The sequence below is a fragment of the Polypterus senegalus genome, chromosome 1, assembly GCF_016835505.1.
Source record: "Polypterus senegalus isolate Bchr_013 chromosome 1, ASM1683550v1, whole genome shotgun sequence".
NCBI lineage: Eukaryota > Metazoa > Chordata > Cladistia > Polypteriformes > Polypteridae > Polypterus > Polypterus senegalus.
Window position 1 is genome coordinate 48,680,083 of NC_053154.1, and position 17,065 is coordinate 48,697,147.

At 38.2% G+C, this 17,065-nt stretch overlaps 1 protein-coding gene across 9 annotated transcripts in view; it reads left to right on the plus strand.

Annotated features, from left to right (window-relative positions):
- ano1a (anoctamin 1, calcium activated chloride channel a) overlaps nucleotides 1-17,065 on the plus strand; it is a 264,303-nt gene that overhangs the window by 224,961 nt on the left and 22,277 nt on the right. For all 9 annotated transcript variants that reach the window (XM_039748821.1, XM_039748789.1, XM_039748779.1 and 6 more), the window contains 2 exons: nucleotides 1,659-1,811; nucleotides 4,496-4,548. In XM_039748821.1, the coding sequence (XP_039604755.1) occupies nucleotides 1,659-1,811; nucleotides 4,496-4,548 (206 nt within the window). The remainder of the gene's footprint in view (nucleotides 1-1,658; nucleotides 1,812-4,495; nucleotides 4,549-17,065) is intronic.

The following is a 17,065-nucleotide window of genomic DNA, read 5'->3' on the forward strand; positions in this document are numbered from 1 at the left end:
CTAATTGGTTTTTAAAGACTGATTCCTTCATTGTGCTTTAACCTCAGTTTTAAAGGATTGTTTTAAGGATCCCACGGGATACCCCTCGCAAACCGTTTGACACGCTGCATATGGCGATTCACCTCCGCGAGAAACATGCCTCTATGAACAGTCAACGTAGCTCGAAGGTACATGACATTAACCTGGCCTGCACTGCATGTGGCCTCTACGACAGACGAACATAAATGACGCCATTTTTTCTGTGTCGTCGGGTCCGAGTTGGTGGGCGTGGCCCTGCGAGTTGTCGTCGTATCCAATGGTCTTGGAGTTGGTGGGTGTGGCTCCTTCCTGTGTGCGCCATAGGTGTCTCACTTGTCGGCGGCTTAGTGAATTAACGCCCCTTCCGGCGTGCTTTTCATGGTTGTCTTGCCTTAGTAAATTATATATATAGATACTTTGTAGTTCAAATTACTGTTATGTTTTATATTTCCTTTGTTTAGCTTTATAAAATGAGCAAAATCACATTATTGGGAAGGAGGCTTTGGAGTCCATTATTTTGTTTGCCTCAAGTCCTCACTCATGAATCTGTCCTGACACTAAATGAGAGTATTTATACTTCATGTTAAAGAAATATTTTTTGCTCTGAAACGTGTCTTGAGCCATAGAGAAGAGAAACTCGTGAAGAGTGTGTCAAGGATCACTGCCTTGCTTACAGCAGCATGGAAACAATAGTTTAAATGTTTGCAAAGCTCTACATGTTTCTCGCAGGCTGTTTCCTTCTCTAACATTCTTGTGATGTTAAATATCCTGGACTGTTTCCAGCAAAGCACCATGGGCAACCCTGAATAATGGGCTGCACTCACTTCAGGCTGGACATTTTCTTAAATGAACACCACATGTTGGCACCCAGCATCTGTCTAACCAAAGCAATGCAGAAATTAAACAGCTGATTGAACACACTTTGCCATTTCTGCAACCTTAATGTTCTTACTCAGTTTTATCCTGTCCTGTCCTTATTATTCCGGAGGAGTTTATGTGCCTTAAATCCTTCAGATAGCTAAAGATGTCTGTCAAGTGCCCTCCTGGTCTTTCTTTATTCCTAACTGTGAACTTTTAGTTTGCTAGCCCTACTTTATTATTCTAGCAATCAGCATTGTCTTTAATGCTAATTCTCCCACTCCTTTTCTCTCTCCTTTATCCTTTTCAATCTCATTAATATTTTTTCACTGCCTTTTTATAAGCTTGAAGTGAATAACATTTACAATAATGACAGTGACATTTTGATGTAATGTAGCTTAACAATTGCAGTTATTTTTATTAAGTTTACATGAGGGTATATTTTTTCCATTTATATTAAAAATTTTTATTTGTTCGTCTTTAATCAGTATAGGGTGAGACGTTAGTTGCCACCATTAACAGGTCATCAGTCAACCAGCTAAGCAAACTGAGGAGGAATCTAAGGCCTCTTAGCACCATAGGTAGCCTGGTCTTGATTCACACCTAGTACAGTTACACTAAAACTGACATAATAAATCCAGGAAATATTAAACTGTTGAAAATCCAAAATAAATAAATAAATAAAACATTTAGCCTGTTGTATGAAATGAGAATTGAATGTTCTATGTTGTGGTCTTCACACCTTTAGTTGCTGTGACAAGCTGTTTGTGTCTGTTTTGCAGTGATACAGTTTGGCTTTGTGACCCTCTTTGTCGCTTCATTTCCACTGGCGCCTCTCTTTGCACTCCTTAACAACATAATTGAAATCCGCTTGGATGCCAAGAAGTTTGTAGGAGAGCTTAGAAGACCGGTAGCAGTGCGGGCCAAAGATATTGGTAAGTTAAGCAAATTCGTCATGATCAGATTATGTTATTGAAATTCAAATAATATTTTTAATATAGTTGATTAAAGGTTTGGCAGTATGAGTCACTCAACCTCCAGCCTGCCAGTCTGGTCACTTTTTTATAAAGTGGGAGTTACACATATTAATAAGTCTGGACAATGGTTGATCGTGTTCTTACAATAATGTTTTAAATGGCCAATAAGGACAGAAGCTTATCTGTAGAGTTTATTTCATTTTATCTTTAGGTGAATAGTGGCTAGTGTATAGAGTACATATTTCTTTTTTAATTTTTGGGGGGACTATACAAGTAGAACACAGAGTCACTTTGTTATGAATTGTCTGGACTCAGAAAACAGGTTGGGAACATGTGCTGAATTGGGGCCTGGGTACAGCGGGTGACACCTCCGCACCACACTAGTTTGAATGGAGTCAAACAGTGTGAGGTTTTTTACTGTAGCTGGAGTGCCAATCCTGCCACCAGCCCCCAAGTTTTCCTTGCAAGTTGGAGGATGTGCTTGCAGCTCTTCTAATCTTTCCTCATAATTGATCCCCTGTAGCCTTGGAATCCGCCTCATTGCTCTTTTCTGGACCTTTTCTAGCGCTGCTATGGTCATTTTGTAGCCTGGAGACCAAAACTGCACACAGTACTCCAGATGAGGCCTCAGCAGTGTGTTATAAAGCTTGAGCATCACCTGCTTGGACTCGTACTCCACACATTGTGCCGTTCACATTGTGACGGGGGTGGCTGAACGCACGCTTTGGAGATGTGGACAGATCACCTGCTTGCTTACTGCTCCTCCTGCCGTGCTGAATGTTCTGCTTCTCACGATGTGCGTTAATCATTTCAAAGTCTGTACAGCAGCTGTCCTCGCTTCGCTCGCTTATTATCCCCTCCCCCACCCCCCCTAAATCCGAGGCACGCTAAGCGCCTGCCTCTTGGTATCTCTGATGCTCGCGTTGTGAAGGGGGTGGGGGGCTGAATGCAAGCTAAGGCGATTCGGTCTGATCAGCTGCTGTCTTTCTGCAGCTGAGCTGTGTGTTCTGCTTGTCGTGCTGCGCGTCGATCATTTTAAACCCCATCTTGCGGGATGTTAAAGTGTCTCTCGCAGGACGTCCGGGCTGATTATTACTGTCCTTATTTTCTGAATTTGCACATAGATTATTATTGTTCTCTTGTGCATCCTTTTTTGCCTTCTTTTCTCTCTAACGATTCCGTGTCTCTTTTCGACGCGTTGCTCTTTCTTCTTCGCTTAGTCGTTCATGTGCCATCTAGAACGTATAACATTTTTAAGAGCTGGGAGCACATGAAGTTTGTCTGCCAAAAGCATTCCAACAACTGCGAGGTTAGATGTTCATGAACTTGTTTTAAATTGTTTTGTAAGTAGGGCGTGACGTGTAAAAGTCACCATCTCACAGGTCTTGCTTCCTAAGGTTGTAATGTCTAGTCTCACATGACGTCAAAGTGTCTCTCCGAGATAATCATGTCTCGACCCAAGATTTTTTTATATATATATATATAGATCGTGCTACATTCCGTTTGCCTTCTTAATGACTTCTGAACTCTGTCTAGAAGTAGATACTTTAGACTCCACTATGACTCCTAAATCCTCCTCATAAGATATATCTTGATTTTCAGATCTCCAATTGTTTATTCAAACCTAACATTTTTACTTCCTATATGTAATACTTTGCATTTACTTACATTAAACTTAATCAGCCATAAATCTGCCCAAGCCTGTATGCTGTCCAAGTCCCTCTTTAATGATTCAACAGATTCTTGATTATCTTCCAATCTGTCTCGGTATCTCGGTAACTTAACCAGCTTGTTACACATATTCCCATCCAAATCATTTTTATATTTTAAAAATAGCAACAGCCCTAGCACCATTCCCTGTGAGACACTACTGTTAACATTAGCTAATTCTGATAGGGTTCCTCTTATTATAATAATCTGATTCCTCTACAAACAACACCCTGTACTCCCAATTCGTTTTGTTTGGTGCCCATCTTCTCATGTGGTAACTTATAAAATGCCTTCTTACAGTCAAGACAAATAATCTCACATGCGCCACTCTGGTTATACCCTTTTAGCTGCTTCCTCATAGAATTCCAGCATGTTGGTAAAACATCACCCCCCTCTTCTGAATCCATGCTGATTGTTCAGTAAAACTCCTATTCTTGCCACGTGGTGCTCAATCTGAGATTACTATGGAAATGCACAATCAACACCACCATCTGGTCTGGACTTTTTTTGTATACCATGTATCCCCCTAAATGCCACCATGCAACTGCCCTATAATAATATTTTCATAGTAACAAACACAGATGAGGGCCAGGGTCAAATGGAAGAGTTAGGGCCCTGCGTCTGACTCAGACAACCACAAGTGAACATTAAATTCTCCAACAATCAACGTTCATACTTCAAACTTTCAAACATCCATATTTCTTTTACTTTTGTAACAATTAGCAGCTAAGCTTTCTATGTTCTAATCGCATTGTAATTTTATAAGTACCTTCTTTGTCTGAGTTTTAAGGTAAAGCAGGATAATTGAAGAAGATTCCTTTTCAAATCTAAATTATTGTTAGCTCACTTCAAGTAACCAGCTTCCCTGACTCTTTAAATCTGTTTGACTTATTCTTCTGTCCTAAGTTAAATATTTTACCTCCTTCTTCCAGGTATTTGGTACAATATCCTGAGAGGAGTAGGAAAACTGGCAGTCATAATAAATGTAAGTATCTATTTCTCAAACTGCAGCACATCTCCTCCACTACATGACTCTCCTTCAAAACCATGAGTTTCAGCCCTGTTCTTTGGTTAGGTAGTATTTATTGCAATTATAAATTTAATACCAACAATTATCCACAGACTTCAGTAGGCCCTTAAAATTATTTCCAATGAATGTGGTTGTAAGTTTCAAGTGACCAAAATACTTTTTCCATTCCTTGTGTACTACATTGTGTTCTGAAGAAATTTCTTTGAAGATAAAGATTTTTATTTAGTAACATTATTATAAATAGTAGGTAATTAAATTATGATGCAACTCAGTTTTGTACTGGTTAAAATTACTGACTGATATTAAAACCAGACCACTATGAATCTGAAAACCCTATTTGGTCGTGACCTGAAGTAATTTCCCCCGTAGGATTGTATGTAAATACAATTAATCCATTCCAGACCGTACAAACTGTATGTAAATATATATTTTTAAAGATTTTTAAGCACAAAAATAGTTAATTATACCATGAAATGCACAGTGTAATAGTAAATTAAATGTAAAAACACTGAATAACACTGAGAAAACCTTGAACAGAGAAAACTAACATTGCAAGAGTTCACGCTACAGCCTTATGAACGGCTAGCTGTAAACACTTTTTTTTCATGAGTTTTAAGCACAGGGGAAAAAAAGAACATTTGAAAAATCCGTAATTTATACAAAAATAACTATAAACAAGAAAAGTAACCTTGCATGAGTCGAGTTCTGGCATGAAGGAAGTGAGGAGGAACTGGGTGGAGAGGAAATTGCAGTTTTGAGGTAAAGTCTGTGAAGATGCGGGTTCACTGCACGCTCCCATCTCACTTCCGGGAGCCCTTAAACCCGTCACCATCGGTAATGTTACAGATGAGCACGACAGTGAGGCACTACTGTACAATGGAGCAAGGGGATGGTGCAAAAAGTGCCAAGTGCTTTTATTAAAATCAACAAAACAATAATCAAAAGCAAAGTCCAAATTAAATAAAGTGTAGTGCTTTCAAAATCCTTCAATAAATAAATAATCCCATAAAAACAGAAGTGAAGTGGAGGTTAAAATCCAATAGAAAAAAGTCTTCATTAAATACAACGAGGTTAAAACAATGCTCGAAACAGTCTCTTTAAAATCAAGCCCGGTGCATTCTTTAACTGCCTTTTGCGGCCAGCCATCTTTCTTCTGGTCACTCCAGCTCCTTGATCGCTCAGCTGAAGCGCCGCTTCCTTCTGCCCCACCTGTCAGTCAAACACCCCTGTTTGGGCTCACTGCTCAGCTGCCTACCTGCGAGCACGCGCTCGCTCACTCACACCGGTTCTTTCCACACTGCTTCCTGCTTACTTCCTCACTCTGCAACCTCCATCTTTCTTTTCTTTTTCCTCCCTTTAGCCGCCTCGCTTCTATTTATGAAGAGGACGTGGCATCTGTAGTGCGGCGATTATTTATTTAAAACTGGCCTCTTCACGTGAGATATGGACCCGCTATACCACAAAGTCCCTCTGCGCGATGCACGTCTGACCGAGAACAATGTACTGTACAGGGAGAGACTGAACACGCACTTAAATCACCTGTGCATATGAACCGGAAGGGAAACGAAATAGAGCACAAAGAGTTCACAGCGAATGCACAGGGAGAGACTGAACATGTGCGGAAATCATCGGCGTGTACGAACCGGAAGGGAAACTGGTCTTGTTTGTCACCCGAGTGTATTTTCGTGAACAGATGCAAAAGTTTGGCAAGCTTTTTGCTTGTAACCCGATTTGTATGTGGTCCGAGACGTTCGTGACCCGAGGTTCCACTGTATTTATAAACAGCATACTGTATGTTTTGATCATCCACAGTTGCAGTGTAGTGTCATGGTGAACAGGATTTGCAGAAGTGGATATGTCCCAGACATATATCTGGCCAGGATGCCTCATCAGCCTACAATGTATTTACAGCAGGAACTTATCAATTTTCACTAGATGCTGGTATTTTGTAGCAACTTCCTGCAGACTGCTGGGTAACATAGTCTTTGCATGGGCCACTGATAAAGAGAGATGACTTGGAAGTGCTTCCTGTGAGGTTAGTGGGGCACTGGGAATGCTCCAGGAAATAAACTTGGATGAATCTCCACAACTCAGTCAGATCAGTTTGGAGTTTAGTTAGAAACAGAGATAAGGCCTGCCCAGTGAGGAACATGAGAAGGCCAGTAGATAGAGGCACTAGAAAACTGTTGATAATAAAAATACATTTTATTTATAACACTTTTTCCAAAGTGCTTCAGTAATTTCTATTTCATCTGTATATGTGTGTTCTGAGGTCCAGTAAGGGCATAGTCCTTATGATTTTGTCATTTGCATAAAACATAAGAGCAACTATTTTTGTCATCATGTCTGTCTGTCTGTCTGCATGAAGCAACTCAGCTGCAAGTGGGTGGATTTCATAAAAATTTGGTTTGCATATATTTAAAAAAAAATGTTGTTGTGATAATTCCTTTTTCGTTGAGATATCTCCAAAAGAGCATGCTGTAGAAATGTTTATATTTTCAACAACTCTCATTTAAGAATCATTGACAAATTTTCAAAATCATGTCTTAAAATGGATGCGCATTCTGTAAAACCTCAATTACTGATTAATATTATTTTGTCAAATTTACAATGATTAAGGATATTTCAACTTGTATATTTTCATCTTCTGTGCATCTGATAGTCACCCTGACTGCAAAACAGATCTCGTATACAAGTTATTGAAGTGGCATCCAAAGCTGAGCATTTATCTAGAAACTGTACATAAGTTCAGGTGGTTGTGTGTGCAGGTGGACTTCAAAATAGACTTTAACTTTCATCAGAGTACTTCATATAAAATACTTACATATAAGAAATATACATTGCAATTAGGCACCGATCACTTGAGTACAATCAATAATGCATAGCAAAGCAGTTCTAGTCAACACAAACGTATTTGGGCCCCATGATATTGTAAAATGGTTTATTAAAAGTTTTTAATGTACTTTGGTAATATATGCATTTACATTTTCATATCCCTTTTACTTTTGAATATGACTTAATGTTAGAAAAAAATAAACAAAGCTGCTGTCCTTGAAGTAGGTAAAATTCTCCATCTTTGAAAACCGTTAACTAAATCCCAGAACGCGCCTCAGTGTTCAACTATGCATATGTTTTCTGACTTGTTGTTTGGCATGTTTTTCCATTTTTAACATTTTTCATTGGAGTAGTAATATTTTTACCCTTTTAAGCCTTACTCAACTGGCCTGGGGCCTCATGCATAACGCCATGCGTAGAATTCACACTCTAACATGGAGTACGAACAACAACAACAACATTTATTTATATAGCACATTTTCATACAAACAGTAGCTCAAAGTGCTTTACATAATAAAGAATAGAAAAATAAAAGACACAATAAGAAAACAAAATAAATCAACATTAATTAACATCGAATAAGAGTAAGGTTCAATGGCCGTGTGGACAGAAAAAACAAAAAAACTCCAGATGGCTGGAGAAAATTTAAAATCTGTAGGGATTCCAGACCATGAGACCTCCCAGTCCCCTCTGGGCATTCTACCTAACATAAATGAAACAGTCCTCTTTGGATTTAGGGTTCTCACGGAAGGACTTGATGATGATGATGGTCACGTAGACTTCTGCCTTTTAATCCATCCATCATTGTTGGAGCATCATGAAGCTTTGAGTAGGTGGAGGTGGCGCAGGCCACCACCACAAAGAAACCGGAAAAAGAAACAGAAAAGAGAGTAGGGGTCAGTACGGATTTTAGAGCCACCATGAATAGTTATTATGATGAATTGAACATACAGAGTATCAGGATTAAGTTAAATTAAGTTAAAGTGAAGTTATGAAAAGGCCATGTTAAAGTAATGTGTTTTCAGCAGTGTTTTAAAGTGCTCTACTGTATCAGCCTGGCGAATTCCTATTGGCAGGCTATTCCAGATTTTAGGTGCATAACAGCAGAAGGCCGCCTCACCACTTCTTTTAAGTTTTGTTCTTGGAATTCTAAGAGGCCCTCATTTAAGGATCTAAGGTTACGATTTGGAATATAAGGTGTCAGACATTCTGATATATAAGATGGGGCGAGATTATTTAAGGCTTTATAAACCATAAGCAGAATTTTAAAGTCAATCCTGAATGACACAGGTAACCAGTGTAGTGACATTAAAACTGGAGAAATGTGTTTGGATTTTCTTTTCCTAGTTAGGATTCTAGCAGCTGCATTCTGCACTCGTTGCAAACGATTTATGTCTTTTTTGGGTAGTCCTGAGAGGAGTGTGTTACAGTAATCTAGTCGACTGAAAACAAATGCGTGAACTAATTTCTCAGCATCTTTCAGTGATATAAGAGGTCTAACTTTTGCTATATTTCTTAAGTGAAAAATGCTGTCCTAGTGATCTGATTAATATGTGATTTAAAATTCAGATTACAGTCAACAATCACCCCTAAGCTTTTACCTCCGTCTTGACTTTTTAATCCTAATGTATCCAGTTTATTTCTAATAGCCTCATTGTATCCATTATTGCTAATCACTAAGATTTCAGTTTTCTCTTTATTTAACTTGAGAAAATTACTATTCATCCATTCTGATGAACAAGGAAAGGCAAGGAAAAATGTACTATTTGTTGGTTTAAACAGTGGTATAAACAACAAAAGGAAGTTGATCGAGTGACATAGAGTGTCAGAGAAACTCGAAAGCTCAAGTTCATAAAGTCGCACAGTGCCTGAAATAAAAAAAAGAAGTTGTCAGATATCAAAGTCGCCGTGAATAGGCAAGTCGTAGCCCACTGTCTGAGTGGTCTACGAAAGTTTATTAGGGTACAGAGAAAAAAAAAATCCCACACCGTGAGGCACAAAATGTCAACTTTAATCTCTAAATTTCCACTTTAATCACATAGTTTATTTTGTCATTAAAGTAGAACATCATAAACTTCATGTTGAAATCGTTTAATTTACTAGTTTCTCGAATCCCATTGTAACTAAAGTAGCACGTTTAAATGCTTTGTTTTGTATGTGTTCTTCTATGTGCTCTATGTATGTGAATCACTACGTGCTTTTTAAATGGGCTTTCTCTTCCTCCAACAAGACACAGAATTCATTACATTTGTGATATTACAGCTCCCTGAATAATTAAAATACTGAGATATATACATGATATCATTTTCATGATGATAGGAGTTAAAGCATGTAATTCAACATGGGAACACGGTGGCGCAGTGATTGCTCATGCCTCACGCAAGATGCTTATTGCGCCACAGAATGGTCAAACTATTTTGACCTGCGACCTTCAATGAAATAATTTATTACAGCAGTATTGTCACTTTCAAACATACTAACCTCCTTACTTTTCTTTCTCCAAAAACCCAATCGCCACACAATCAGCTCTGCAATAAACGTTAAACCATCTGTAAGCTGAGAACGCAGATTCTTCAAAACTTTTAAGGAACATCGAAATATCTTCGTAGTACATGTTAAATTATTCTATCCATCCAGTGTCGCGCCAGTCCCAGCAAGCTTACAGCGCGAGGCAGGTACAATCTGTGAACAGAGCACCAGCTTCTCGCTAATGCTGCGACACCGTGTCCTCACATGCTTATTTATTAACAATAAAGATTATTTAAATTAGTTTTATTTTGCTGCATTTCATCTTAAAAATGATATTGTCATCATATGTAAATACGCGCTTTATAAAGTAGTAGTGGGAAATAATGTTCTTTCCAATCAGCTGCTGTACAGCTGTGATTCCCCACTCAGATACAGTGATATTAATACTCCGAGTGGTGCAGTGAAAGTAATATGGAAAAAGATGATCCACTGTGGCAACCCCTAACGGGAGCAGCTGAAAGAAGAAGAAGGTGCAGTGAAAGTAACAACGCTAAAGCAGCTATGGTATTTGGAATAGTTTGACCATTCTGTGGACCATTATATTGTTACAGGTTAATTACAATCAGATGCATTAAACTAATAAACAATATGCAGTTAATTTCAATGTATTTATGAAGCCGCGTCAGGGAAGGGATCTAAAAAAGAAAGGGAAATCACACTGGAACAGTAGCACTGCTTTGACGCTGAGTGCCACCAGTCTGCAAAACCAAGCGCAAAGCTTGCATACACCAGGGTATGAGCTACCATGGAAATGTGCATGACTTCACGGCAAAGTTTAGGTTTTATACATCGCGATTTGAGTGTGGAAATGTTCGTATGTAACATTTTTGTGTGTACGCACCATTTATACATGAGGCCCCTGGTGTTTCTTCAATATGGGAAAATAGGAATGTCCCTGGAGCTTTCCCCATGTCATTATACTAGTGGTAGTATTGTCTTGTGAACAGAGTCCAATGAAATTCTTACTTGCCTGTCCGACCAATATTTGCTTCTCTATACAGTACTCCATCGCACAGAATAGAAAATGCAAGTAAACTTACCTTAATAATAATAATAATACATTTTATTTATATAGCACCTTTCCCATGCTCAGGGCACTTACAGAATATAAGAAAGAATTGCAGGGTATACAGTATATAGCATTGTACAAACCAAATAAACAAATAAAGAAGATTAAGACAGTAAATTCAGAGAAAAGCTTAACAGACAACTTAATCGATGGTCTAGCACACACACACACACAGGTTACAAGAGCATCTTGACATGAGGTAAACTGAACGAGGGGTAATAAAGTCAAGTAGAGCTAAAAGCCTTCCTGAACAGATGAGTTTTGAGTTGTTTTTTTAAAAGAATTCATGGAGTCAGCTGATCTGATTAATTTCGGTAGGTCATTCCAGAGTCTGGGCGCTATTATGTATTCTTTACTCCTTTTAAGTTACGTTACCAGGTCCCAAAATCTGGTGGAGAAAACCCTGAGCAAAACACTAGTAAAGTTAGAGGGTTAGGCCATGTATGTGGTACTTTCAGGCTGATGTACTAACAGACATTCATGAACTGAAATGATTTGTTGTTTATTATTATTTATTTTCTTATACCTTTATCCAAAGCAACTTAAAATATTTCAGAGATAGAGTTGGTTCTATTTCTTTTCCATTGGAGCACCTGCAGATGAGACTTGCTCACGGTCACAAAGAGTCAGTAGTGGGAAATATTTAGCTTTAGTACATTTTCTAAACCTGTTTGTTGTGTGCATGTATGTGTGTATAATACACAAATATGTTTTGGTCCCATGGTTACTGTATTTTCCAGGTTTATTGCACTAAATAAGATGCAAAAAGTTATGAGAAAAGTGAGACAGATTGATCACTGTGCAAGCAAATCACGATTGTGAGACCAGCTGCTGAGATAAAGATATATAGCGTCTTCTAGACAAAGCGCGTAGTTCAGCAGTTCTTTAGTGAACTGTACATTTTTTTTTCAAATTTTTATTTTATATAATAAATGTGTGTGTATATTTATGGTAGTAAATAACAAAAATGATTATTATTACTGATATATAAGAAATCCAACACTAAGCAGAAAGCGATAAACACTCACAACGCAGTCCAGTTTCATAGATGGTAATGATGATGATGGTGGTGCAGTTATGAAATGAAATCCCCTGTGAACAGCCTTCTGAAAATAATGTAAAATTTTGTCCCATCATGAAGCATATGTATGTGAAGATTTGTAGAAGTTGGGAGCGTTCCATAGATTAAAATGTTTTCAAACCCAGGCACAGGACAAGGACATAAATCCAGAGAAAACTGTAATCCAATGAGTATAATTGTAATCCAGTTGTGAAATAAAGTGTTGAAACAAAAAGACACCACCGACTGCAATCCTCCCGGCTTCTTGTGGCTCACTTTTGAAGCTAGTGTACCCATTCCTTCAACCAGCAGCCCTCATGGCAACTGCCGAAAGTACCCAATGATGCAGTACTCCCAGGGTTGCTGGGATTTGCAGTCTTTGCAAACAATGTTGCTACATCGTCATCTGAGGTTTTCCACAAAATTTTCATATAACTATTGATGACAAACTCGCAAATAGGCAGATCTGCAAATCACAAATGCCCACCTGTACTATGGTCTGTGTTAATGCTGAGAAACCATGCATGATCCCATCTGACATCAATTAATTTACTTTTTTGACTTTTGCAGTTGTATAACTTTTTGAAAGGCGGCAAGTAGTGTTTTGCATCAGTGTCTGACCAGGAGAATTATTTTTATAGTGAGTAAAGAAAAATCTTCCTTTAAGTAGTTCAATGTAGCTGGTCACTGAAGAAAGCATTATTAACGTGAATAATACAAAAAGAAGAAAATGTATGGAGGAGTTCCCTGACCATAACATCAATGAGTATGTTTGAATTACACATCTGTTGTTTTAAAGTCTTCATTTTGCATTATTTAGTTTTATCAGCCATGATAATGTGCTTGTTGCAAATCCCTCTGGCTAGTCCGTGATATTTAAACTGCTGTTATGTTCTTAATTATAAGTATATTGAACATTTTAAATTGTGTGCTTGCTCAGCTGTCTATCATTTGTGAACACATGAAATATGAGCTTTTAGAAAACTGCCACATAAAGATGGACAATTCTGTATCAGGTAACATTTTAGTTTAGCTACTGCAAAAATGCATTCATTAGTCATTTGCTCGTATGTAACAAGACCTTAACACGGGCTTCATTTGGTCTTCATAACACTTATAAAACATCAGTAGATAAGTTATTCATGTCTGTGCAGTGTGGCGTGTTGATGTGATGGTAAAATGACTTGTTGATATGGTCTTATACTAAGTATGTAATATCAATCAGTTAAGCCATCTCAGACACTCCAAAGTAAGATTTTATAAGTCGATCACCATGCAGAAATGAATAAACACTTTACTGATGCTTTGTAAGTGTTATGAAGACCCAAAGAAGTGTTTGTTTAAGATTATTACATAATAACACATAAGTGATAGATGCAGTTTTGCAGTACCTAAACTTAACTGTTACCCTGCATTATATTGAGTCCAGACCTTTTGGTTCCAGATGTCATGTTTTCTGTGACTTTTATCTAATGCTATTTGTAAAACAATTCTTATTGCCATGGCAGCACAATAGCATAGAAATTAGTGCTGCTGTCACTTCATGGATCCAGTGTCCTAGGTCCTTGCCCTGTGCTTGATTGCTGTCAGTATGAAGTCTACATGTCCTGTTTTTGTGACAATCTGGGTTTTAGTTTGGGTACTCTGGTGGTTTTCCTCCAACATCCCAGTGCAAGTACAGTGGAACCTCAGTTCACGAACGTCTCGGAACACGTACAGATCGGTTTACGACCAAAAAGTTCACCAAACTTTTGTATCTGTTCACGACCACAGACTCGGTATACGAACAAGCCAGTTTCCCTTTCGGTTTGTGCGCTGATGATTTCTGCACGTGTTCAGTCTCTCCCTGTGCAGAGAGAGACAGACAGACAGACACACACAAACACAAACAAACACGCGCGGAAGAGAGACGGCTGGACGCATAAGGCCGAGAAGGCAGTTAAAGAATGCACCAGGCGTGTTTTTAAAGAGACATATCTGAGCAGTGTTTTAACCTCGTATTTAATGAAGACTTTTTTCTATTGGGTTTTAACCTCCACTTCACTTCTGTTTACTGCAATCGGTTCGTAGCGTGCATTGTTGCAATGTTACTTTTCTTGGTGGTTTATTAAATTACAGATTTTTCAAATGTTCATTTTTTTCCCTGTGCTTAAACCTCATTTAAAAAAAAGTGTTTTTAGCAAGCGGTTCGTAGCGCTATAGTGTGAACTCTTGCAGTGTTAGTTTTCTCTGTTGTTCAAGGTTTTCTCAGTGTTATTCAATGTTTTTACATTTAGTTTGCTATTACGCTGTGCATTCTATGGTATAATTAACTATATTTGTGCTTAAAAATCTTTAAAAAAAATATATTTACATACCGTTCATATGGTCTGGAATGGATTAATTGTATTTACATATAATCCTATGGGGGAAATTACTTTGGTTTACGACCAGAGTTTTGGAACGAATTATGGTCATGAACTGAGGTTCCACTGTATATGTGTAGGCATCCGTCATGCTATGTTATGTTATTTAGCAGCTTTAAGTTGAATCCATGTGATTGTGAATTTTTGTGTATGTATCTGAGCTTGCCCCTGTGGTGGTCCATTACCACATCTAGGCCTTAACCCTGATACAAGCTTTTTTCCATCTTCACACTACTCTGAATTTGCTTAAAAATTATGTAATATATTCTTGTTATTTATATAATGATTCGTGAAGAGTGAACCTTGCAGAGTTCACTTGGGTGTGAGTTCAGGAATTTCACAGAACTCCTCAAAATTCATTGAAATCAATGTGGAATGAGCAGCTGAACTAGTTTTGTGTGGCTTACAATTGTGCTATATTCTTCTAAGTGTCCCTGAGGGCTAGGGAAGCATCTGCCAACTATGCTTGACTGATTATTGTGGCTAGAAATGTGATCTGACCTGTGAGGCAGCAGTAACAATTGTGTCACCATGCCTAAAATAACAAAAGACACAGATGGAATGAATACCACAAACCAATTCATCAAAAGGCCACAAAATAGGAATAAGTAAATAAAATTGCACTCCCAGAGTTCCACTCTTGGGGTACACATTGTCTGGGCCACTTAGTGGTAGCATGGGACTAGTTTGAAGCCATGGCTATAGCTGTAACTTCTTTTTGCTTCCTATCTATCTCTCCAGATGCTTTGCACTTTTCTTCTATCAAGAAGAAAAACGCCTTGTAAATAATAATATATCTTTCATTTATGTTTATTTCATAGGACCTCCTCTGTATTCTGAGGAGGAAAAGGGCTTCTGTAAGGCTTGTTTTAAGGTTGTAGCTGGGTACATGGCTAATTATGCATGCATAAACTTTATTTAATTAAAAAAAGAAGCAAAACTTAACTGGAAATGAGACACATGGATTTTCTCCAGTTTCCCACAAAGACATTCAGGTTAGGTGAATTGGCTTTGCTAAACTGGCCTCTGTATGTGTTTGAGCGTAATGGGCTAGCACCTCATCCAGGCATTGTTCCCCGACTTGCTCCCGATGATCTTCTGGGATAGGCTACATCTACCCTGCCCTGGGTAAGCAGATTAGGAAAATGGAAGGATGGATAATGAGTTATTAGCACTCAGTGTCTGTCCATGAAGTTCCACTAACTTGCATCTATAAATCTAGACAGAAGACCTACGTAACCCCTTTGAGGCCTGAGACCAGTGTTACACTTCTTCACTCCTGCAATTTTCCAGCACTCTCTTGCTGAGTTGTGTGTATTAACCCTTGAGCACATACAAAAACCAATTTTTTATATGTTGTAATGTGAATTTCTTTTTAAAGCTGCTATGTAAGTTATTGCTATAAAATAGTTAAGGTTTATTTGGCTCTAACGCATGGCTCATGCTTTTAAAGAGTATAGGATAAGCCACTGCATTTTTACAGAGGTCTAGAAGCGGGTCTGTACAAAATTATCTTGTCTGAAATCTACTATACGTGTGATTAGGCTTCTGCTGGAGTAAAACTGCCAAGTGGTTTTCTCCGAAGAACCTATTAGCATCCGCGTAACTCTGAGAAATTCTAGATGAGTAAAGGAGGGGCAGGAATATGGCTTGTATCCACTGGAGCTGCCTTCAGCTTTAACAAAAGAATGAGTCGTGTGTACATTGGGGCATGAAAACTACAATTGTTACTGATCCTTTGGAGTGTGTGGATCATGTTTTTCTGAGGTCCCACCTGATCACACATTTGCTTAGCCTTGTCATCTCATGCTTGTGATTAGACAATGTGCACCAAGCACAATAACCCCATTTTAATTGTTTGCATTAGAATATAAAATGTTCTTGTATTTCAAGTGGGTATCCACATATCAGCTGTTCCTAGTATTTAACCTCAGGTATTGTTCAAAATGTATATGTGCACTAAGTCTTAAAACTTCATTAAAGCAGCTACTGTGAAAGAAGGGCCTCTTACATAATGTGCATTGCTCACAAATGAATGCCCGGTACCTCACATATGTTTGCTGTAAATGTGCTGGTGTGTTAATTTTGTTTTTATTAAAATACGCTCAATGCATTTGAAAGTAGAATTAGTCACATTGTGTTAATTTCATTTTTTGTATTTATTAGAAGACAACATTTAAAACTGAAAACTTTCAATTTATTCATAAGCACAATAACTCTGAAAGTCACTCTGTGTAGATTTCAGGAAAGATAGAAAATCTACTTTAAATTGTATAGAGCACACACTCTTTTATTCACACACACACACCACAATACAAATATTCTTTCACGTACTAATGATGATTCATCCTAACTACACTAAGTAAAATGTCTTTTTGTTTCTGTTCTTTGTGAGTTTTTTGGTCTAAACTAAGCTGCGGTAGTTGGTGCCCCGCCATGTTAAATCCTATATATTCAACACAGTGATGACAGATGCAGTGGGCACATATGACGCACATTATGATGCGGGCGCCGCCGCAAGTGGCAGCCTTTCCAGCAGCTCCATGTACGACTTTATCTTTCTACCTTTTTCCC